At 37.1% G+C, this 25,356-nt stretch overlaps 3 protein-coding genes across 5 annotated transcripts in view; 2 read left to right on the top strand and 1 right to left on the bottom strand.

Annotated features, from left to right (window-relative positions):
- The window catches only part of wdfy4 (WDFY family member 4), an 82,107-nt gene extending 76,862 nt beyond the window's left edge, over positions 1–5,245 (bottom strand). For both annotated transcript variants that reach the window (XM_049481324.1, XM_049481325.1), the window contains exons 1-2: positions 4,912–5,245; positions 2,081–2,323 (exon numbers count right to left, since the gene is read on the bottom strand). In XM_049481324.1, coding sequence (XP_049337281.1) covers positions 2,081–2,323; positions 4,912–4,932 — 264 coding nt within the window. In that variant the 5' untranslated portion in view covers positions 4,933–5,245. The remainder of the gene's footprint in view (positions 1–2,080; positions 2,324–4,911) is intronic.
- A 3,973-nt stretch (positions 5,246–9,218) lies between these two features.
- Positions 9,219–18,306, top strand: si:ch211-223a10.1 (uncharacterized). Of its 2 annotated transcripts, XM_049481659.1 has the most exons (11): positions 9,219–9,297; positions 9,379–9,531; positions 10,162–10,297; positions 10,470–10,580; positions 12,172–12,304; positions 14,031–14,209; positions 14,352–14,425; positions 14,520–14,682; positions 14,797–14,879; positions 14,982–15,172; positions 16,671–18,306. In XM_049481659.1, exons 2-11 carry the CDS (start codon positions 9,417–9,419, stop codon positions 17,130–17,132), a joined length of 1,647 nt encoding a protein of 548 aa, XP_049337616.1. In that variant the 5' UTR covers positions 9,219–9,297; positions 9,379–9,416; the 3' UTR covers positions 17,133–18,306. The 2 variants fall into 2 exon arrangements, with proteins under 2 accessions (XP_049337616.1, XP_007249600.3); XM_007249538.4 differs by having other exon boundaries at positions 9,220–9,531.
- A 6,275-nt stretch (positions 18,307–24,581) lies between these two features.
- Positions 24,582–25,356, top strand: part of arhgap22 (Rho GTPase activating protein 22) — a 46,970-nt gene continuing 46,195 nt past the window's right edge. The window contains exons 1-2 of the mRNA XM_022684789.2: positions 24,582–24,707; positions 24,965–25,086. Coding sequence (XP_022540510.2) covers positions 24,661–24,707; positions 24,965–25,086 — 169 coding nt within the window. The 5' untranslated portion in view covers positions 24,582–24,660. The remainder of the gene's footprint in view (positions 24,708–24,964; positions 25,087–25,356) is intronic.

Here is a 25,356-nt window from a genome sequence, read left to right as displayed (position 1 = left end):
CATCATTTAGACCTTCCTAGTCTGAAAACATAAATACTTAGTGTTTTCTGTCAATCAAAATGAACCATTAACATAGAACACAGAACATTTGCATTAAACCGAAAGAGCAGAGCCACCCATGCACATACCAGACGAGCTTTCAAAAACACAGCTGGTCGTTTCATTTCTCTTTTGCGAGACAGAACGTATGAGTGACTTTCATCTGAAACTTCGCATGACCTTTCCAGGCTGATATGCTTTTTCAGTGGAGATTAAACTGTATGTTGCAGCTCTCGTGAGTTCGTAATTCCAAGTAGGAATGCATGACTGGGAAAGCTGTCACATGAGCATTAACATAAAGTAGTGTTATGAAATGTTGACCATGTGAGAATTAAAAGTTGTTACATTCTGTCAACAGCAGACTGTCTGCTTGCTTTCGTTTGTGCTTCTAGAACAAGACACTATATAAAAAAGATACCTTTAGACTGTAAATCAGTGTGTGGGTTACTGTAAAAACTGCATAGTAACAAGTAGTTGCGGGATGTTAGTCAGAAATCCATTCCGGTGATTTATTTATATAATTTTATCACCTTTGTTCCTGTCATTTTTGGCTTTTCCATCTTCAAATCAAATCTTTATTCTATAAACTTTTATCCTCAAAGTGTTCCTTAATAGATGCCATAGAAGATCAAGTATTGCTTATAAACCTGTTACTTTATGGAACCAAAACTATTTTTTCTTTGGCAACTCTCAAACAATCCTTTCATTCATCTTTATTTTTAAGACTGTACCCACTATGTGTTCCATGACAAAGTTTTTACTTCTCACTGCCACCCATCTCCTGCCCATTACTCAGTCCTTTTAGGGCCAGTCCCTTTTATACTTAAACCTTTGCACCCCTGGATTGCACATGACCACTGAAGTGTAAAGGGCTATAGATAAGTACCATAGTCCCATTTCTTGAAACAAGGGTTTTCACAAGTGCTCCCCTATGAGCAATCGATGCACCCCTCCATCAGATTACACTTTGGTAAAGGCATTTTCCCATGTTATACTGTGTTCCTGTGACATTCCTTACATAAACCAATTGAAAAATGGACAAATACTGTGTATATTCTTCTTTATCAAGATTAAAATGGTTCTGAGTTTTGGATATTTACAAAGCTGCATATTTGCTGGTGTGAAATCAAAGCATTTCTTAAGTTTCCTCTGAAAGACGGCTACAGGCAGGGGCGCCAGCATACCACCAGGCAAGGCTGGCAACTGCTTGGGGACCTAGGCCAATATAAATAAATCATGCTAGTCTAGCCTTACATGTTGGAGAAAGGCACTTGAATATCGTAAATTCTGCTAGCATTACATTATGCCTTTTGTTTAAACTGACAATAGTTTAACATTAGTTAACCTAGCTTGCTGACTAACTTAGTGTGTTCAGCTCTGCTCAACATGATGGGATCAATGCTAAGTTATGACATTTAAATGCAGAAGAAATGTGGACTCTAAATTACTAATGTGTATGGGTGTAAATGATTGTGCTACTTGTGCAGTGTATTTTTCTGTATCAGCAGTGTAGGCTTTGTGTTTTTATGATGGACTGTATTTATTATTTAAAAACCTTTTTTTAATTATGACGAACACTCGTTAGAGGGGATCCTGTGATATTTTGCAATCCTTTAATTAGGGGTGGGCAATATAATATCGTATACAATATATCGTGACACAGAAATATCATGATATTAAAAATCCATATCGTGATAATAGGGCTGTTCTGTCTTAAAAGTAGTCTATTATTTACTGTAAAGCTTTAGGTGTATTTATTGTATAATTGTTTTAGTTTGCAGTTTATATGCATGCACTAAATATTCTGCAATATTTTTGCTGCATTATATTATTTTATGCTATATTATTTATTTTATTCATTATGATTATTCTGTTATACTATTATACTATATTCCTGAAATGAATGAATTATTTTAGTTTTCCTATATCGTCATGTATATCTTTATCGCAAAAATACCCTGAAATATCGTGATATTATTTTAGAGCCATATCGCCCACCCCTACCTTTAATCACTTATTGCACAATGAAAGTGCTAGTTACCTGAATAAACAGAGGCAGAAGCAGATCAAGCTCATGCTCTCTCTGATCAGCCGCGGCCTGGCTGAGCTGTAAGAGCTGCTGCTGGAGAGCCGTGACTGCGTTTGCGTCAGTGTGTGTGTCCTCCTGTGTGCTAGGCTCAGTCTGGGCTTTGTCTGTCTTCAGTTCTGTGCTCTCTGCAATCTCCCCAGAGGCGCTCAGCTCCCCGGTCTCCTTATTGATCCTCTCCATATCTCCACCAGCTTCCTTTAATATTTAGGTCAAAGGATTACAAACAGTCCTTTATACAGTTAAATATTTTTAAAAAGACACATAGTTAAATAAAGAACCAACTACAGAACCGTGCATGAATAAAACAAAAGTATCAGATAAATTAAGAGTGAAATAAGAACAGTTCTGCAAATATAACCCAGTTCCTGTTTGAGGCTGCTGCGTGAAGGGCGTTACAGAATACACATGTTTTTAATGCCAAGACGAACACTAAAACAGTACCATCATGCACACACACACAGTATTGATACAGCGACATTTATTCATATTACAAGATGATATTTTGTTCCATGGGCTAAACAGGCCAATCACACAATGACTTTCAGAGCTCTCACAACTTCTGGAATTTCCCCAAAGTAAAAGAAACAATGTGTTACATTTACTGCAGTGTTTCTCAAATTCAGTTTCCACAGACGCTACATCACTGAAGGAGAACAGTAACTGGCCGTACTTTACATCAGCATACAGATGCCCACACTGGTTACCATTGCATCAAAGGATGGTGCAGACAGTGAGGCCTGTTATACTCTATGGAACTCTCAGCGACGCAGGATTGTGGCATCACTTTGACCAATTTAAACCATATTTAACATTCCTTTAATTCATTTTTACACTAATTCCATCACAACTGTAACCCATGATTATCCTTGTAGATATATTAAAATAGTTTACCAGTCCCTGTCGTCCAGCAAACTCTTTCTACAAGATTTTGAAGCACTTGCTGTGAAGATTTGATTGCATACAATGAAAAGAGCATTAGTATAGTCAGAATGTAGGATAATCACCACCACACCTCATCCCCAATACCCCAACTTTTCCCAAAAGTATTGGCTCAATGCTCTCAACGCAATCAATGCTCAATGCTCTCTTATGCCTCACATAAGGCCAGGTGCTAATAATTTCATCTTTATCTGCTTCAGTGAGTGTGTTCTTTTGGCAATACTTCTCCTCAGGGACTAGACAAGCTGTGTGTGCATTTGCACGTGTGTTAACAATGAGTGAAATTTGAACCAGCCGAATGCATCCGTTATAAGGTATATCCACAAACATTCAGACATGCAGCGTATTTGTTAAATACAATCAAAGAGAAATCTATACTCACTTATATACACACTATACCTGTACTTTGCAGAGAATCAACTAAGGTTAGTTTGTCAACAGACTGACCTTCTGTTGATAATCTTTAAGGTACTATTAGAATGAGTAGTCATTTCCAAATACATAAACGACTTAACAGTACCTTATTCAATGTCTTATTCTAATAACTAATTTACTCAAAATAAACTCATGATTTGATGATAGAGCATATTACATCAAGACAATCTTGTCTAATGGTTCATGATAACTGTCTGTTACCTTTCAGTTAATAATAACTGAGTTAATATACAGCTCTGAAAAAAATTAAGAGACCACTTCAGTTTCTGAATCAGTTTCTCTGATTTTGCTATTTATAGGTATATATTTGAGTAAAATTAACATAACTGTTTTATTCTATGAACTACGGAAAAAATCTCCCAAATTCCAAATAAAAATATTGTCATTTAGAGCATTTATTTGCAGAATGAAAAATGGCTGAAATAACAAAAAAGATGCATAGCCTCAAATCATGCAAAAAAAGCTAATATTCATGAAGTTCAGAGTTCAGAAATCAATATTTGGTGCAATAACCCTATAATGGTCCCAGTTTTCATGCATCTTGGAATGTTCTCCTCCACCAGCCTTACATGCTGCTTTTAGATGACTTTATGCCATTCCTGGTGCTAAAATTAAGCTTGGTTTGATCTTCCTCTTGATTATATTCCAGAGGTTTTTAATTTGGTAAATCAAAGAAAGTGGTATCTTATTTTTTTTCCAGAGCTGTATATAAGATAATTAACTGAAATTGCTGAACTGAACAATCAATGATTTATGAAGGAAAATCATAAAAACGTTTTTGGTGAAAAGTGCCCAAACTTTTTCACACCACTGTATTTTTAATGAGGAAATTATTTTTTTGCCAGTACATACAATTTTTTCACATTGTACTTGTATACTACTAATATACTATGGATCAGATTTCCCATTTCTAGATCACCTCTGCACCACACATACCACTGCAGCTTGTGAATGAGGCTAATTCCAAAACTTTTGCACATTATTAAAAGAACAAGGGATGTCCTTGTTGTGTTGAAAATGTTTCTAATTTTCAGCGAAAAATGACCAGCACATGACCAGCATAGCTGCCTAAGATTTGTGCAAAGGAAACTATGAGACAACTACAATGTTCTATGGCAGAAGATTCACTTTGCCAGTCTTCCTTGTTTACCATTTCTCTCTTGTTATATCTTCTCGTATCTGCATGTCAGAGCAAAACTGGTAAAACAGGGTACTGCTAAAAGCACATTCCATAAGCTAAACATAGTCTACACTGAACAAATGTGAAAACACTTGTTGCTAAAGTGTCCAGTTCAGCTCAGTCCCACATGACATCCAATACGATGCCCTGTAATACTCTCAGCAGAAATACAGCTACTCAAAACAATTTTAAGCTGTTTTTACAAAAGTTTCAGAAATGTGACACTAACCTGCTGCTTGGTAGGAGGCATTCCTTATTTGCTCTGAGCTTGGCGTGACAGTCCAGCTGCGGTGAGATGTCCCCCCCCTCTTTCCATCACATAGCGCTCAGTGAGTGGCCGGTTGAGGCACGTCTGTTAGGACCTTACCTCTAATCTGCCAGTGACTAATCTGCAGTGGGTGCCTGAACTTTGCACAAAGAGAAACTCTTACATCAGCTGCAGATGGTCATGTGCCTTACTTCCTAGAGAAAAAAAGGAGAAGTGGAGGAGTTCTGTCAGCTTTAAATCAATACCTTCAGGCTCAAAGAGGATCACTAATATAAAAAAAGAAAAACAGAAAAAGAATTGAAGAATGAAAATAAAAAAAAATAATTTCTGACACAAAATTAAAGTCAATAACAAAGATTGTCTAACAGAAATAGACGAGCTCTGAATGAATGTCCCTACTGAGAGGAATGAATGCTGCACATTTCCAACCACAGAATTTCCCAAAACACATCATTTTAAACACTGCATGTTATTCATAAGCCTACATTTAGAAATTCTGACAGACACAGATTTTTTAACATAAACATTAAATCATGACTTACATAATTACTAACAGAAATAAACCCCTAGATCACTCCCACTCTGAGAAGCTTAGTAAATCCTGACCATGATCTCTAAAAACATGAATTCTCATAAATCTTTAGATAAATAACTGAAATATGACCAAGACTGAACTGAAAGATCCACGAGCAATTCATCAACTTTTGAACAGTAGTGACATCGTGTGGTTATTTTATAAAACATGAAAAAGATCAAAAAAATACTTTTTAACCTTTAAAACTCCCCCACTTGGACTTGGATAGGCTGATGTAGATGTGACAACAACAGCAACACTACTACTACTACTACTGCTGCTGCTAATAATAAAAATACAAATAATAATACAAATAATATTTTTTGTTCAATAACTAAATAACTAAAACCTATAATAATAATAATAATAATAATAATAATAATAATAATAATAATAATAATAATAATAATAATAATATGGTAGAAATACATTTTCTGAATAAATTCCTTGTGGCACAAAAAACTCATCAGGAATGTCCGTCTAACTGTGAGTCTCGTCGCTAAACTTTTTAGCTTGTTTATACGGTTGCTGTGCTATGGCTGGTCCGTATAATGACTGTGCTCTGCTGTGTCTCAGTATAATGACTGTGCTCAGCTGTAGGGAATGTCAGGGGGAGAGTGGCTGAGTCTTCAGCTCACTTCACACCACCATGCTGAATTCTGCTTCTGCTGCTAAACACTGTAGAGAGGACTGGAGAGAAAGCCTTGCAGATTAATCACAGTTTAAATATAATCTCGATTTTACTACTCCCTTCCTTATTCGGGACTCGGAGATGTGTTTCACTTTATGTATCTATAGGTCATACAGACGGTAACTAAATTATAGATATCATTCGCCACGTTACCCCACCTTTATCACTTACCGGGCACTAAGTAGACCTCAAAACAGCGTAAGCAGACCGAAACAGCTAAGTTTACTTCTAACCTAACTAGTGAAAAATCGATCATTATTAAGAATGGAAAGGTGCGAGTGCCCTAAAGTACCAAGGTAAAAATATATCTATTTTTAGATTTATTATTATTTTTTCGTAATTAAAAAGTCGTTTTCATATTTAAATTGATGAATGTACTTATTTGAGGAAATGGTTTTAAATCGAGAACATGTTGTATTTAATCAAGGGAACTGAGCAATCTTTTTATTAAATTCAAAATTAAAGTCTCTCTGAATGTTTTTCCAGTTTCATTTTCATGCTATTATTATTAAAAATATATTTTCAATCATTTTAAATATCCAAAGAAAATGACTATGCCTGTGCTGTTCTTTTTATTGATTTAGACTCGACGTAAGTGAGGTCTGTCCGCCTTGTATGAATTCTGATAACATTTTGATGGTCGTCAAATGAATTTTTATGCAGAGCTGGTTTACATATAGCCTACACACTTCATATCTCCCCTGTTATATCAGAAAATTACTGCTAACCGCTAGAGGGAGCCCGCGAGGGAGTCCTCAATGAATGAGGTGAATGGAGCTGAACGGCTAAAATACAAAATTAAACATAAGGTCTAAATATTTATCCGGTATATTCTTTACATTTTGAAACGTATTTTGAAGAATTCCGATAAAAAGTAAAGAAAACTTATTTAATATATTTGCATTTTTCTACAACAAACGATTTTGGACCATATATAGGCTAGCATTACTGCTGTATGCTGTATGTTATGGGTTTTTTTTTATTTAAAGCCGATTGTTCTTCACCTGTTGTGTGGAGCTTGGACGCTTTTACAGTCTGTAAGTTACAGTCTGTAAGTAGGCTGTTTGATTGATTATTGCTTCTGGTTACAGCACTCCTACTGAGAATCTCACAATGATTTAGACGGAGGAAAACAACAAGAGCACCGAGCAGTGATTTGTATAGTGTTTACTACCTTATTTAGCTATTATCTATAATGCAAAAACTGTTGTGAACTGCTGGTGACCCTTGGTTGATCTAGCATATCTTGTGGCATTCCATAAAACTGTAGTTCTGAGAGTGAAGGACTGAAGTGAATCTTACATACAAGTTAAAAGGGTAAAGCACTTAAACACAAGCAAATGTAATTTCAGTCCTTAATATTGATTATTATAATATTAAATATATTATAAATATGTATATCCTTAATTTGTTTTTAAAAATAAGGGATTTTTTCCACCGCTCGTCTTAAGCAGTCCCACCAGCCCAACCAAGGTTAAGTATCATGGTCTCATCTGCAGTCAGAAGGAGTATGTATGATCGGTTGCAAAAAGCTGTGTAACCCCCCCATCCCCATAGGTTTAAATGGCAAAACAGACAACTTTTAATCACGTTTTTTTCTAATATACTGTAATTCTACCTCCATTATTTTAATGCAACCGCTAGTATGACCTCTGTTTATATTGTCAATTTTTTATATCCCCACAGATTTAGTTTTTTAAAACGTTATTCAGTTCTATTCAAAAAAGGTGTGGTTATTGTAAAAGGGCTGGTTATGGGCGGGATCAATAACAGACCGTCAGCTCCGCAGCCTGTGAACTCGAGGCAGCCCTCAGGGGCGGGTTTATGCAAATGAGTAGGCTGTCTCTCCACAGTCTTTTTCGCTCCTCTTGGCTTCATTTTCATTGAATGAATGGGAACGGCAACACGGCGTCCATCTTTTTTTACAGTCTCTGATATATACGTACATAGTATGTCGGCGCCCCTGCTGGTAGTGACGTGGCCACCGTGACCCGACAGTCAGGAAGCACACAGATACACAGACACAGGGCCTGAATGAATTCAAACGTACCTTTATTTTGACAAAATTCCCCTCCACCATACCCAAAATCTACTCAAAACATAACTACACATAACTTGTGACTTTTAGTCCATTCTGCCTCAACCTTCCTCTCATCTGTAGCATCTCTCGCTGACTGAAAACTGAGGCTGAGTCTTTATACCAGTCTCAGCTGACAAGGCTTGGTTGGTTTCTCAGCTGGCTGCTTAAACAGTCCCAATGCAGACCAGCTGGGACAGGCAGGGGCTGTGTGTCACGGTGCGGGGCGGACCCACGGCTCCCCGCCTCCGGGAGGAGATCACAATGTAACCAGAAATCACCAGGCAATGAAAAAAATGTTAAAGAGGAGAGAAGAGGGTTCAGTAGGGGCAAGAACAGAAATGAGTAAATAAAAACAAGATTATTTTTTGCTAATTATGTTACCATTAAATGTTCTTGACCGGGATGTAAACTGTTATAAAGGAACTAATAAAACACTGTTACAATATTATTAATGACTTTAAGATAAATCCCTTATGATCAAAATACTAAGTCGTAAACAAACATAGTTGTTTTGCCATTTGCTTCAAACGTGTGATAGACATATACTTTGGGCTAATTTAAGCTTCTGAAGAGCGGGGTTTAGACTGACTTTGGGCTGAAATTTTTTTGTTGGACCTGGCAACCCTGAATCAGCTGGTCTGGTCTCTCTGTGGTACAGAGACATTTTTAATATACAATTTATTAATGCTTCATATAAACCCATTCATTTTGTATTTACTCGGACTTTGGATTTACTCTTGGTGGTCTAACAAACCCGAAAGAGGTTCGTAAGTGGGTATTCTCTCCTCTCAATAGATTCACTGATTTTATGCAGGTTTGCTTACTGCGTGTTAATTGGGCTCGTATTTTGAAATGTTGAAAATAGACAGTCTGTAGTCACGTGCGCTGTTTGGGCCAATCAGAAGCGTGTGGGCGGAGTCGTTTAAATCAGGACCGTGCAGTTGGGCAGTAGTAACGGTCGGCTTCGCTTGTTGTGGCTGTCTTCCCTTGTCTTGTTGCTTGGTTAGTTGGCAGCAGCTTCCGTTACTTTTTCCCAGTAAAGGAGAAAGTTAGACATTATAAATGAAGATCTTGTTCTTTCAGCACTGAGGCTGCTGTTACCGCCACGGTGATGCGGTACAATGTCTTTAAGTACAGTGACTGCAGGAAGCGGGGTGTTTGAGGCTGTTCAGAGAGGAGATACCGAGCGGGTCACCCAGCTCATTGAAGACGACACGACCGTCTTACAGCAGAAAGGTAGGAACTGTAACAGTTTGCGCTGTGAAAAGTGTTATTAAAGGTAGGAATAAAGTGTAGTAAGATTACAGACCGCTCTGTTTGTCTGTAGGTTGGTTTAGACTGTCAGGTGCAGCTGTTTTTCACTGTTTTTTCCACTGTTTCTCTCAGCTAGCGTTTCCTTTATTAACTATTCATTGATTCTCACCTTGATAGAGAAGGTCAGGCTGTACCTGAGGGGACTTTAAGAGGGTGTACCTTTTCTTTGTCTCCTTTTTATTACCTTTGGCAGTGAAGGATCACGTGTCGTCTGTTTTTTATGAGTAGGTGTGTTTCTTTCTTTTTCTTTCTTTCATTATTTCTGTCTTTCTTGATTGATTGATTAATTGATTGATTGATTGATCACAGAATACATAGTACACAGATGTTACAAAAAAAGCATAAGATTATGTATGTATGTTAATAATGTATTTTTTTGTGACAGGCCTAATTCTTGACTAAAGACTAAACAGTACACGCACAGTCAACTACATTTTGTGCAATTGCAAGAACTCTGAACAGGCATTCAGTGTTTTGTCCCATTTTTAGGAAAAATAATAATTTAAATATGTATAAATAGTCTTATTATAACACAATTTTCTTTTTTTCCAGGTTGGGGTGGTTTTACTGCCCTTCATTTTGCTGCTCTTCATGGAAACCGTCCAATAGCTGAGCTCCTCTTAAATTGTGGAGCCGATCCCAACATTGCTTGTGATGCAGGACAAACCCCTTTTCACTTTGCATGCCGGTAAATTGAACCATCCTAGCTGAAGTTCTTTCCATGTTTGATTGACTTTGCTTGTAGCAGAATGCATTTTACAGCACACAGAGAATCTATGTATGGTTGTCTAGCAGCAGACTGCAACATGAAAAGTGTGTATGAATAACTGCATTATTATTTTATGACCTTTCTGTAATAGACATGGCAACATCAGCATCATGCATAAAATGCTGCAGCATGGTGCAGACCTGGCTGCTGTGGATCTACAGGGGAAAACATCACTCCACCATGCAGTCAGTGGGGGAAACATGTGAGTACTGGAATATTCAGTTTGATCTGTGGATGCATTCATTTTGACCCGTTAGGGACAGGCCTGTCAGTCAAAAGATTTAAAAGTATCGTTAAATATATCGCCATATAAATTATTGTGATTAACACTGTAACATAGTATGTGTCCTGATTTGTATATTGTTTACAGCTATTAATAGATAAGCATAAAGTTGCTACATTACAAAGTTCATTGTGCTGTTTACACTAGGGGTGTGCCATATCGTATTGTACACCAACATTTTTGAATATCGCGAACGATATTATACCCTGAAATATCGTGCCATAACATTCACCCCTAATTATCGCATCAGGGTTCTACTTTTTCGGCTGTTTTAAGCAAAAGAAAAATTCACACTGTTCTCATTTCCTATTAACTATCTACTAGAGACAGATTATATCTGTCCAGTATCATTTATTTTTTAAATATCCTAGTTAGACGTGTGCAATATCATATCGTATACGATAATAAAATGTAAGTTTTGTTTTGTTGCAGCAGTGTATTTTTTATTTTTTTGTCATATCCCCAAGAGGATCGCTATAGAGATAATACCATGAAATATCGTGATATTATTTTAGGGCCATATCACCCACCCCTAGTTTACACTACAGTTTGGACATCATAATTCAGTACAATGAGAATACATAAATAAATAAAATAAATGAACATAAATTATTGCATAGTTATTTTTATTAGGCAGCAGGTTACAATTAAAAAGCATAAAAAACTAAGCCTGTTTCTTCCATAGAGAAGACGTGAGGAAAATGCACTCACTGATTGGAAAGATACAGACTGGGTAGCTCCTATGTTTTGTTTGCATTAGTATGCAAAATCAAATGTTGGGTTGCTTGAGTTAAGCTTAGCACAGTGTGTTGCAAACTTGCAGTAGGCTTACAATTTCAGTGGAAGCTATCACATTTCTCTGTTCAACTGTATGTACCATAAATTAATAACTGTAACATGATGGCCTAATACACATAGTGTTACACATCTGTGGAGTAGCTGTGATGCCTCGTTATTGATTAAACACAGATAAACACAGATGAAAATAGACAAGCATTAATCACTTATTCTTCCTAATTGTGTTAAAGCACATGTAATTGTTAGAACTTAGACCTTATGATAGATAGAATACAACGTGTCTTAGTAGGAGTTTTTTTTAGCTTTCTTCTACTGCAAATATTTGCCTGCAGCCACCAAAATACACCCAATTTGAATTTTGTAGAATAGTAATAACTATGCAAATACAATGACTGCCATTATTTTCAGGTGAAGTAGATTTTGAAACTGCCATTATCTTGTAGGTGAAGTAGATTATGAGAAGCCTTAGAGCATGTAATTGCATTGCTATTTGAAATTTATTTATGTTTAGAAGTTATGATAATTTTTTTTTTGAGTTTGTAGAAATATTGCATGGCATGCTACCTCAGTGTTAATCTCTCCCATATAACATCACAATTTTGTAAAATAATCTGGATCATTCAGTAAAATAATTGACATGCGCCCTGATTCTGACCTTGAAAGCTGGGTCCACAGGAACTGATCATCCTCTTTCATGTTATCTGATTATCAGTGTTGCCATGCAGTATCTGTCAGAGACCACCATGTTCCGGTTTTCAGATGGTGATCACTTCCAGGTCACTCCTCTACACATAGCTGCTTCCATGGGGAATACTGATGTGGTCAGGTACCTTCTACGCAACAATGTGAGCAGTTTTACTTGTAACACAATTAACACACTGCACTCTATATACTTCCCAACATACAAATATATTGTAATCCCCTTTGTTTAATGTTTACGAAAATACCTTAATTTGACCGGAGGTTAAATTTGTAATCAAAATGTAAATGTACTTCTTACCTGTAGGAGGAGCTTGGGAGCAAAAAACAGATTCATGTTCTAGTGTTATATTGTTTTGACTATTTGAACCTGTTGCAATTAATCTGTTAAATAACTTGCATTTCATCTCTCAGAAACTAAACTGTGTCACTCATATTCATTTCCAACAGAGGGAAACCCATGTTCGAAGTGTAATATCACAAATATGGTGATTTGTATTGTGTTATTATTATTATTTTTTTATATATTATATTGTATATATATTTTTACATTTTTAATTTTATTGCCCAACAATAGATTTGCTTAATAAAGGAAAAAATCATTAGCATATCAAAGGAGGGACATTCCATAAAGCAATCACACAAGAATAGATATCAAAAATAGTTTTGATACAACACTGACACTTAAATAGAGCATCTGTATCCACAATAGAGAACACACATACCATGGAACAATTTTTTGTAGGATAATTTCACACAAGGCCAGCAGTAGCAAAACACTCTGTCCATGTAGCAAAACAATCCATGCAGTGTGTAACACCATTATTGTAAAGGTTAATTGACCTAAAAAAGGCCTGGTAAATGAATTCAGAAAGTAGAATGGAATAGATAACAGAATTTATTGGAACCTATTGAGTAGTTTGCTTAGAAAGAGTTGCTATCAGTATCAGAGACTGATCGAGAGCAGGTGTTAGAAAGAAAAAAGGTTGTATTAGTATAATATATTTTGGATTGCGATAATCAGGGTTCATACAGTCATGAAAAACCTGTAGTTTGAAAATAGCAATTTCCAGGCTTGGATATATTTTGAAAAAAGAAAAATACCCAGGGCGTTTTGAAAAAAAACAAAAACATTTTTTTGACTGTTTTGGTTTTAAAAAATAATTAATTTTTTGAGCAAATCTGTCACATCTCTTTGCATTAGCTAGCTGTCTATGTAGGTCCTGTTCAGACTGGAGTTTTAGTTTTAACTATAACTGTAAATTTACTCAGTAAAAGAAAAATGCTGTCTGGCTTCTTTTACACATATAAGGCAGATATGTGCAGAATATGCAGAAATATTGTTCAGCTAGTAAAACATGACATTTCACAGTGTTTTTTTTTTTGTTTTGTTTTGTTTCCTGCCGTGCCTGTACTGATGTTTTAAAGATAGTATGGTCATTAAAATTGGCTGTGAAGACATGGAAAAGTCATAAAAAGTCATGAATATGTATTGGTTGAAAAGTGTATGAACCCTGGATAATGCTATTGCTATGACTATATGACAACAGAAGAGCATCATATCAAAGTAAAATACAATTCACTGATGTACAGCCTGAGCTTCCAGTTGCTCTCTCTAGTCTGAGCAGAGATTGCAGGGATTTCACAGTACCGTAATTGGCTTCGCCACAATACAATCCTTGACTTGTGTGTGTAAGCCTATAATAATTGTAACACTCTTGTGTCAGTGAATCTGTAACACACTTGGTACACCCAGTTGCTACAGCAGCACAGTCATATGATCATATGGTCATATGGTTATGCTTGTAAACCCTGGCTAGTTTAATATTGACACACTTTTACTATTGTTGTTTGTGCTCTCTCCTTTACCAGAGATGTGCAGCAGATGCAGTGGACCAGCAGGGGGCGACAGCACTGCACGTGGCTGCAGAGAAGGGCATGATTGAGGTGTGCTGGCTGCTACTGCAGAGTGCGGGATTCCACATTTTACACATGAAAAACCACACTGGCCTCACACCTCTAGACCTCTGTAATCACGGAACCACTTATAGGTCCGTTGACCTTTGCAATTATTTATATCAGCAGCTCTTCCTAGAAGGAGGGGAGGCATTCTTCAACTGCTGATTTGTGCAGTTCTGACGTTGCTGTTTGGATGGTGGGATTTCATATTTGTTATTCTATGTTTTTATACAGACATCATCAACTCAGCAAAATCTTAACTCCATTCTACAATAAACCAAAAGATCAGAAACCCAAAGAGTCATATGGTAAATGTGCACATCTGTTTTTTATGTCACAAATATAAGCAGAAATAATACCTTTTAATAGTCTGGATATTAAATATGTTTATCTCTGATGCAGTGGTGTACTACTGGATGCTTTTGGTGCCCAGTCTCAGTGGGGCAGCAGTGCTCCTCATAGCTGCAGCACTGGGAGAATATGGAGGAGTATTTTGTGGAGTGTTCTTTCCCTGGATGGCAAAAGTCACCCTTTCACAGTACCACAGAATGAGCAGCTATCAGAAGTTAGTCCAATGTTTTTTCTATCTCCTTAGATTGATGCTTCCTTTTTAATAATTTACATTAATTTAGTTAGTTGTCTTTTTGATTTTTGTTTTGTCTTCTATTTTTGCCTCCAGGTTACCAAATCCCATCTATCTGGGAACTCTGACTGCAGGCATCGTTCATTCCTTAGTCTGCTTTTACTATAAAATTCTTCCTAATATCCTTTGCTGAAAAAAAGTTACATCACACATTACTTACTGGGTTGTTGTTGTTGTTGTTTTTTGTCCAAACATTTCAGACACTTTCCTGATCATTATACGTATTTGGCCAGCACATACACTTTTGCATGTTTCAGTTCTCCATTTCTGTGTGCTTCTTGGGCTTTTCTGGAAAGTTCTGAGACAAAATCCAGGCCGACTCCGAGCAGCTGATGCAGACCACAGGTTCGCCAGCATAGCTGAGCTGCTAAAGGCCAATCAGAATCCCAGTCGTTTCTGCATTTACTGCGAGGTAAGTAAAGTCTACACACACTCGTTTCTTCTATCTTCTATTCTTCTAAATGTTCTGTTGTTCAGTATCAGTCATGAAACCTTGAATGTTGGTATGAATCATTGCCAATCCAAAAATTCAAATACAGTTGTTAATTACGATTTTGATTGTTTAAGCTCAAACTAATATGTAAACAAGGGAGCCAAACAATGCAAGCACAGTAAAACTACCAAAATAAATGTAATTTAGCTATTTTTAAAGCAACCTTACCAGCAGCTTTTTTTTAACAAAGTGCAAAAATAAATTTATTATATATAGGAAAATTGCAAAATATGAAAATCATTGCAACCTAAAATAGTTTTCCAGAAGTTTCTTGACAGAAGTGCAAGCCCACCTACTGAGATGCTCTCTAGCAGGTTATATATGCAAATGTACAATATCAATTTCTATTTGAAAAAAGCATTAAAAAAGTAAATGAATTAACTAATTGGAATTGACTGCCCAACTAAAAGGAGATGAATACATTTATTCAAAGTGGTGTCTACAAACATTTGAAAATTGAATGTTGTACTGAAAGACACAAACACCTTAAGCCCTTTACACCTTTATTTAGGTCAACGCTTCTTTACTAATATTATTATTGACCTCACTTTTATAGGCCCTAAAACAAAACCCTGTGGCACACCACAAATATGGTCATCTTAATGACTATACAGTAATTTGCGCTTATGAATTATAACTGGTAAAATAACTCTTTATGGCATTGTGTTGCTCTCGAGCAACAAACCCCTTTTTTTTTTTTATTTACGCCTTCCTTTTATATTCTGTAATATTCTTTTTTTTTTTTTTTTCATAAAATGTCACAAAACAAGTTTTTTGTTCACTTAAAGCTCCTCTAGGTAGGATTGAGATTTTGTGCTCGTGAGCTCCCCTACAGTTGTAGAGTGTATGAATGTTTCAGGCGGATTAGTTTCTCTTTCTCGTTTTCTGGCTTTCACAGACATATTCGGTCTCTTTCCAGCTTCTACAAGAGTGTCTATATGTTAGTTTGTAAAGAATGATCCAGTAGTCCTTGTAGAACTGTTAGAACTGAAGGTCGGAAAGCAGGTCGCAGTTCTCGCGAGAGTTGGTCGCGGCCACCTCGGAAAACGTACAGAGTCTGGTTTGAGCTCAGAGGAGCTCCGGCACAGACACGAGAGCACCGCTATTCCTCCTATTACACCTGAATGCAGCGCTGCAGTGAGTTTCAAGCTGTAATTTTACTTCTTTAAAAAGATCAAAAATCAAGGAAATCATACCTAGTGCTGCTTTAATAAAACTCTTTTTTTATTTGTTATTTCAGGGCAACATTATGCACCTTGGTAATGCTAAAGCAGTGGTGGTTAAAATTAAATAAATAAAATCTGTGCCATAAATTGTTAAGTAAATGTTTTTTGTTGGAAACAAAGAATTGTAAGGAGTTGTTTTAGAGAACTAAAAATATTCAAATACATTTTGCTTTTTCAATCTATTGTTTTAGCTATTTCAAGTGGATAACTGCAAGCACTGCCGCCTGTGTGACTTTTGTGTTCTGGATTATGACCACCACTGCCTCTTCCTCAACCACTGTGTTGGGCGCAACAACCACCGGACCTTCGTGCTCTTCATCCTGGCCATGATTGTCGCGCACCTCATCTTCGTCAGCAGCGCTGGCTTTTATCTGTACAGGAGGCTGGCCTTGGAGGAGCACTGGAGCTGGACCTCAGTAGCAGGGAGAGAGGCTTGGGTGCTCCTGCTGCTCCTGCTCAACATCCTCACTCTCGTCTGGCAGGTCTGGCTGCTCACAGAGCAGTTTGATGCCATTTCCACTGGAAGCACCAGCTACTTTAGACACTCTCACCGTAAGAAGCTTTCTTGGAGAAAGCGTCTTGCCACAGTTCTCTCTTTTCTGATTGAAGGGAAGAGTTTTAAAGGCCTTCAGCAGAAATCTGTTGACATTTAGTTTTAAAATGATCATTTCGGTCATAGACATTTCCTTCACTTCAAAACTCGGGGCTTTTACGATAAAAACTGTGGACATTACTGGAATACATCCACTTGCAAAACTGAATTGAAAAACCTTTTTAAAAAGTATTGCAGAAGCATTCCAATTTTATAACTGTGCACTAAAAACCACACCATTTCCTGGTAATGCATCTGTTTCTGTTTACACAAACTTGTAATTTCCTTTTTTTGCACCAAGCTTATTTTCTAAGATTTTAACACTGGCTTACTTCAAGACATTTCATTAATTACTGTGAAATAGGCTTTGAGTTCTTGGGAACTTAATGAACTGTTAATTATTGAGAATTTTTTGTGTAAGTATTAAACCTTTTTCCCCCTCATTTCATTATGTAACTCCCTAGGTCCCCACAAAATCATTGGGGATGCAAACATTTGTATACCTTTGCACAAATATAGTCAATGTCAGGCATGTACAATTTGTACAAAATGTCACACAGTCCATGGATTGTCATGAGTATTTAAACATTAAACATGGTCTAAATTTCACTCCACTGATTGTACACTGCCTGGTCAAAGAAAGCAAAAAGGTTACACACTAATATTTCGTTGGACCCCCTTTAGCATTGATTGATTCACACATTCACTGTGGCATTGTTTCAATAAGCTTCTGCAATGTCAAAAGATTTATTTTAATCCAGTGTTGCAATAATTTTTCACCAAGATCTTGCAGCATTGATGATGGGAGAGTCTTCTCCAGCACATCCCAAAGATTCTCAATGGGGTTAAGGTCTGGACAATCCATGTGTGAAAATGATGATCTCATGCTCCCTGAACCATTCTTTTTTATAATTCCAGCTCCACGAATCCTGGCAGTGTCATCTTGGAATATACCCGTGTCATCAGGGAAGAAAAAATTATTCCATTGATGGAATAACCTGGTCTATATTCAGTTTATTCAGGTAGTCAGCTGACCTCATTCTTTCAGCATATACTGTTGCTGAACCTAGACCTGACCAACTGCAGCAGCTCCATATCATTTGCTTAGTTAAATCCAGGTGGTGAAACTTTTTTTTTTTTTGGCCAGGCAGTGTAATTTCAAGCTAAACTTGTACTTGTACTGTTCAAATATTTGTAACAGTTTACAGTTTTAATAAACGTATAACTATTGTTAACACTGGTATTTTGAAAGGTTATGTTTTGGTTTTGAATACTATAAAAAAGATGGAAAATGGAATAAAATATACAAAAAAGGTGCATGCACACACAAGGACACATATAGAGTGGTGAGCCACAAATGTCACGATTATCATAAAAAAGCAATATAGCATTATAGAAAAATAAATATCATGTTGATTGTGTTATTTCCAATATAGCAGCTTTAGCTGACCGTTGTTTAGATCACAATTACAATTGATAGCATGTAGCCAGCATATCCAGTATTATCCAGCAGTCTGATTACATTAGATCTGTAAGGGGTCCTGTGCTGTACTGGAGTACTGCTCCTGCTTTTAAGCTGTGATTTCACCATTAATCATCTACATAGTCTGCATTTGGTCTGATACTAATTTCCCATTGATTTTGTTGTAGTAATGCCAATCAGTAAAGGAGCATGAATCTACAGGCCTGAGAAAGATGGCGGGGGGTAATTGCATTTCATTACTACTGTGACAGGGGTCTAGAGAGGGATACAGGCCCCATCCCCCCCTTTCCACTCCATGAGGGAAATGCAATTTAGCTGCATATATCAGAGCATACATATCAAGACCTTTGAAGGAATACCCTTAGATTTTTTTCTTCCTGCTAATATTGCATACGGTCAGTTAACGTGGTCAGCACTTGGAAAAATAACAGTAAATCTGTGTGACCTCATGTCTACCATATTAGCTATGTATACAGAACATATATTATTTATATAATGCTGGGTTATAACTTCATTAGTGTAACAGAACCAACAGCTTAGTTCCCAGTCCTGTTCTGTCCCTGCTCTAGTTACTCAGTTCATACACATTTATCCAGCCATCTTCTCAGCTAATGCTTTCCCCGTTATAAGTTGAAAATAAGTTCATACTTGATGACATCACCCTCTCAGGGCACTTTTTTTTTTTTTTTTACATTTTTACCACTTTTTAACAAATAAACCACATATCTGAAGTCTAAACCACTACATTCTCACCTAAAAATAACTTCAAACTGTATTTTGTCACACAGCTGTACTATTTTAACAAAGTATTATTTACAGGAAGAATTGTTGGATATCAGACTGTAAGAAGTCCACATACGTCATCTTTCATGCATCTCTGATAAAGTGGGAGGAGCAAGCACATCTGGGTATTTGTAGTGTTCCTGGCTAACTGCTAAATGTAACAGTATTTGGGCCGGACTGATGACATTTTCTAGAGACCACAAGAACAGAATGCAGATTGAGAGATGGCTAAGGAATACCCTTAATACTCACTTTTGCTCCATTTTCCCTCCCTGCTCTTGTAAAGAGCCAAATATTGCTTTTGGGCAGTGTTGTCAACTCCTCAATAAAGAAAGTAGCTATTGGCTGTCCTAAAAGTCGCTAGAAGTCGCTAAATGACGTCATCGCCTAATTTGCATAATACATGTTTTTGAAGCTGTAAAACACATGTGTCAAACACAAGGCCCGCGGGCCAAATGTGGCCCGCCACGTCTTTTTATGTGGCCCGCGAGAGCTTGTAAGATCTTAGTGTCTATAATAAATAAGTCAGAAGCGTTCTTTGACCAAAAAATACATTTCCCACAATGCTTGTCGATTGTATTACCCGCAAAGTTACGGCTTACTGCCACTACACGGCAGTGTAGTCATTGATGTGGAAACCCTGCCGGAGGGAAGGTGTAACTTCGCGGGTGGAATTGAGACATATAAATGTTTATCCCATAATGTCCAGAAAAAGAGAAGTTGATGCAGACGGACGGCTGTGCTTCAAGGCGAAAGACCGGTATGCCTTTTGTGTTACGAAGAGTGTTACTGACCAAAATAAACGCTTTTTAGGAGAGATATAAGTTCTGTGTAAACATTTATAAGACAATAGCTGACAAAATCTGTTTTAATGACGTTAATAAACATCACTGTGACAGCGCTAGTCGCAGTTTCACCGCAGCAAAGTACGAGGACGTGAATCACTTATCTAACCAGCCTTTACTGATTTCTGCCCTCAATAACCCGTTCAATAACCTCCAATAGCCTTTAATAGTCTTCAGTAGCCTTCAACAGTCTAACCTTGCAGCCGTGGTGTGTCCACTAAACTCCGTAGTTATAAACATCCTGAGGTTAGCAGCGCGATAACTGACCTGTTTATAATGTAATCCCAGCAGTGACTCATGCTCTAAACGGCTGCTGTTAGCTGATTGGGCTGAAAGATGAACTGTAGAGAGCTGTATTATTCGGTTACAAAAATCTTTATTTCATACACAGAAGAACTTAAAAATTTTAAAAACGCTCCAGACTGGCTGAGCTGAGCCCTGTAGCCCGTGGCTGGGCTGCAGCTCTGACTAAGCAAAGACTGCGGGCTTGTGGTGCTGCTGCTGCAGCTCCCACTAGTGGTTGGATGAGGAACTGCTAAATCTGAGGAAATGCTATGTTCTACAGCTCACAATTTTTGATTTTATATTTATTAAGCCTTATTTCAGTTAATAATTTCAAAGTTAATATAACTTGATGTCATTTCTATTCACTTGAATAGTTTGGTTCTTGATTGATGGAGTTTTTGGATTTCATGACATGACAAATTAAAAGGATTTATGTTAATAGAGCAACAAGCAAACATTTTTTCCATGCAACTGTAATATTTGATTGAATAAATAATATATTGAGAGTTATTTAACATTAAGGAGTAATTACATTCATTTACATATATTACATTTGGTTACATTTTATTACATTTATAAGTTACATCTGGCCCTCGGAGGACAGCCAATATGCCAATGTGGCCCTCGGCCAAAATGAGTTTGACACCCCTGCTGTAAAAGATTAGGGTTGTGGGAGAGAAAAAAGTGAGTAAAAACACCATAAATGTGTTAGAAATAATACAAATGAACAACTTCTGTTGCTTTTTAAATAGGAGGTCACTTTTTAACAGTAACTTCATTTTTAGGTGAATTACATAAATTATTTTTTTGCCATGTTTTTTTTTCGTTTTCTTAAGTTTTCTTTATTTTTAAACCTATCATAGACAAATTGTTCAATGGTTCAGTAGATATTTAGCTTTTTATAAAGATGCAGACACTGTGGAGGAGGTGAGTGACAGGCTATGTGGAGAATGAGGTGAGTGAATGATTGAGACAAAGTGAGTTAAATTAAGGGATTTCTGTTCGTGTCACACTGAAGACACATTAATATTTATACTTCTGCTCTGTAAATACAGAGCGGGGTCAATCAGCGGCGGCTATGGGCACGCGCGATTCATTTGCATTGTGTTGGTGGAGCGGTGTGTGTGCTCTGACAGTCAGACTGCACTGTGAGTATTGTGGGCGGGGCTCACGGCAGCGCCCGCTGCAGCGCGGAGGACAGGAACTGAAGAGCGCGTGTTTATCTCAGAGTCGCCAAAAGTCTCCAGTAACACCGCAAAAACTCGCTAGATTTGTCGCTAGTTGCTTTTTTACAACAAAAGTCTCTAGAGGGTCTGAAAAGTCGCTAAATATAGCGACAAAGTCGCTAAGTTGGCAACACTGCTTTTGGGTGCCCCTAAATAGTGTCTGAGCAAATTGAGGCATGCTCAGTAGGTTCCATTTTGGACCATACCATTTAAGGGGTTCTTTGGGGTTCATAATATTTTAATTATTCTTTTCTTTTGACTTTCGTTATTTTATAGGGTTGTGACCTACGTTTTATCCAGTAATAAATTTGAACATTTTTTGTTTTTTAATTCTGTGGTTATTTAATTTATTGTGAATTAGTTCATTAGTGTATTCCCCTGCAGAGGAAAATACTTGGTTTTGCCTGGGTTTGGTAGACCAGTGGTGGCCTATTTAAGAGTTAATTTCCTAGTTTGTCCAGAGGTGTGGTTGGTTGAAGTTTAAGCCAATGTGAAGGAGAAATGTTGATTCTTTTTGCTTCTTTTCTTGTAAATAGTTTGTTTCTTCTTTTTTTTTTTTGCACCTGTTGGATTTTTGCACCTGTCATTCAATATGGTGCACTGGATGTGCACTGGATGTGCTACTGCAGTTTGCCATCTTTTTCTGCTTCAACCCACTACGTTTTTAGGGCTACCCTCACCTGTAAGCAAGGTGTGAAAAAATGTAAAACGGTTATGGCTTAAATTACGTAAAGGCAAGTCAAGGGTAGATATCTTTTTAGATTATGTAAGAAACCAAAACTCAAATTGTAATATTTATATATATATATAAATATATTATATATATGTTTTCACTATGTCAGCAAGTGTATATAGGCTTTAGCTTGCAAGTTATTGTGATTAATATTTTTAATCATAAAATATTACACACAAACAATTGACCACTTGTTCATTAACAGAAATAACAGTTTATATAGTTCAAAACAGCATATAGCAGTCAGTCTAGCACATCTACATAAATTCAAAAAAGTTGTAGCTGAGAGAACATTTGATGCTAAAAGACCTAATTTACTTAGAGAGTGATATTTTTTCATTTCTTTTTCACTTTTATCACAGCATTGTCACAAAACATCATGCAAGTAAGACAAGATCAAGATTCTCCTCTGAGGGTGTTGCTGTACTAATTTAGATTTTTTAAAGTCCAGAAAAACAGAAAATGTCACAACAAACCTCAACAACAGCAGCATCTCACAAACACTCGCTCACTCAACAGTGAGTGCTAAGAGTAGTGATCCTATTTTGTTTTTTATTTAACTATAATTGATCTAATGTTTTTCACTGTGTAACTGTGACTCAGCTGCTTTACTACAAATGTGATGAAAGAAGCTGAGATGAAAATGGCTGGAGTGTTCCTTTAATGTCATAGCAATCCAAGCTTAAGGTTTTCAACAGCCTTTTTAGCTGCTATATGGACTGCACTGAGCTCACAGTCATAATGAGATAAAAAAGTGATGTGGTTAAAGTGCTTGTTTGAGGAAGCGTTACCCTATGACTGGAAGAAATCTATCTTCCCATCAGCTGACAGACACTCTCGCTGTAGCAGTGAATCACTGCTCTGGAGTCATAACATCTGTCGTTATATGAAACACTGCATCTCAGGCACATCTCGCATGTTCAGTCGCACCGTGTCCATTAGTGGATGAAATGATCATTGCCTGAATTGCCTGTGATGGGTTCATTTGCTCTGAATAGTTCACATGTCTGCCTGTAAGACCAGCTGCTGCAGCATTTACCAGAAAGCATATAATTACTGCTGGAACAGAACAATACTTAAAAAAAAACCTTTTATTTAATTGTAGACGCAATAATCCCAAGATATTAAATTTTTGTCTAGTCAACTTAATTTCATTTCTTGATATTGATTCATTTTAGCATTACAAAAAATGTGGAATGGTAAGCAGTGTAGCATTCCTTGCAACATTTAAAAGACATTTTGTGATGATCAGGAGGTCGCCGGTTCGAATCCTGTTCATGTAGCTTGCCATCGACTACCGGAGCCCTGAGGGAGCGCAATTGGCCTTGATCTTTTTGGGTCGGTAGATGGCACTCTCTATCCGCATCACTCCAAAGGGTGATGTTGATCAGCACAAGGCGTCTGTGAGCTGATGTATCGGAGTCCTAAAAAGTGGGTTGGGTAATTGGGCATTTAAATTGGGGAGAAAATGGGAAAAAAATACATTTTGTCACAAGGATAGCAGTAAAAGCAATTAAGTGTTTCATTTTGCAGGATTGCCAGTCCAGTATTCTTTTTTTTACCGCAGCCATGCCTTTGTAATGTGTGTCTTGTTAAAAATGCATGGACAACCCATAAAAGATGTCATTATGAAGGCAGCAAATGTTTCTCATACCATAACAGACACTGACTTTTGGCCATGATGACTGATAACACTTTGGGTGGTCCTTTTCATCTTTGGTCCAGACCACACATCATCCAATGCTTCCAAAAAAAGATCTGGAATACTCATTCATCTGACCACAATTCATGTTTCCACTGTGTGATGGTCCATCCCAGATGCCTTTGAGCCCAGAGAAGTTGATGCCCCATCTGGACACGGTTAACACTCAGATTCTGTTTTGCACAGTTTCGAGTGGCACTTTGGATACTTTTACTATTTGGCAGCAAGTTTTGGCTACGATATCAAAATAAATTAATATATTAATGATCTACAATGAATTTGATATTTTAAACGCAAAGCAAAAAAGCTACAAATTTATTTATAACATGTTCTGGTGGGAATGCATCAAATAAAGGATAATAAGGGGGAACCTTAGCCTTAAATCTAAGCCGTTTCACTTCTCTGTTGCCAGTCATCACTTCCTGAGATGTCTTTCTGAATGTAGCAAGCGTTGTTTAGGATTCATGTGTTGGACGTCACTTTCTCATTTTCACTCTTGTCAGCCTTCGGAAGCTGTTTTTTCCCTGTGCTAATGGAAACTGCTCAATCAAGACGTAATCATTCAAAGCCTCTGATTCGGTAGGTGGAATAGGGGTTAAGAACATGGTGGTGGCATTGTGATTTTGTCTTTCTTGGACTCATGATTGTGGAATCTTCTCCTCAGTGCTGCGCCTGCTGTTCTGTTTTGGTCACAGGCTGACATTCTTTTGTATGATGCAACTTAATCTAATTGTTTTTCTGTGTTGAAAAGCTGAATTATCTGAATGCTTTTCATTTGACGTCTTGTTGGGAAGTAGGAGAAGGAGTGTACTGCTTAACCGTTAATTCTCTTCCAGTGCCTTCACGGACACCACTGGGCAGCACCTTCAGAGTGTGCTGGAGGAGCATGAGGATGGACCATTTCCAGTTATGAACAGCTTAAAGATTCTGCGACCCGAGAGGCAAAGGAAGCCTTTAGGTAAAAATCATTTTTCTCCTTTCATATTTTAGGAACCTTAGAAAATGTATGGCTATGTTTAGGCTGCCACTAAAACACTGATGAGTAATGCATTGCATATGTATGACACATGGTTACACAGCATTTTATATATATATATATATATATATATATATATATATATATATATATATATATATATATATATATAGGATTTGCTGAATCCATACCTTAAATTGACAATGGAGCTCATTCACCAATATCTTACTAATATGTTATTTAACCTCCAGA

This window comes from Astyanax mexicanus, chromosome 7, assembly GCF_023375975.1.
Source record: "Astyanax mexicanus isolate ESR-SI-001 chromosome 7, AstMex3_surface, whole genome shotgun sequence".
NCBI classification, from domain to species: Eukaryota; Metazoa; Chordata; class Actinopteri; order Characiformes; family Acestrorhamphidae; genus Astyanax; species Astyanax mexicanus.
This window is presented reverse-complemented; position numbering and strand designations above follow the sequence as displayed.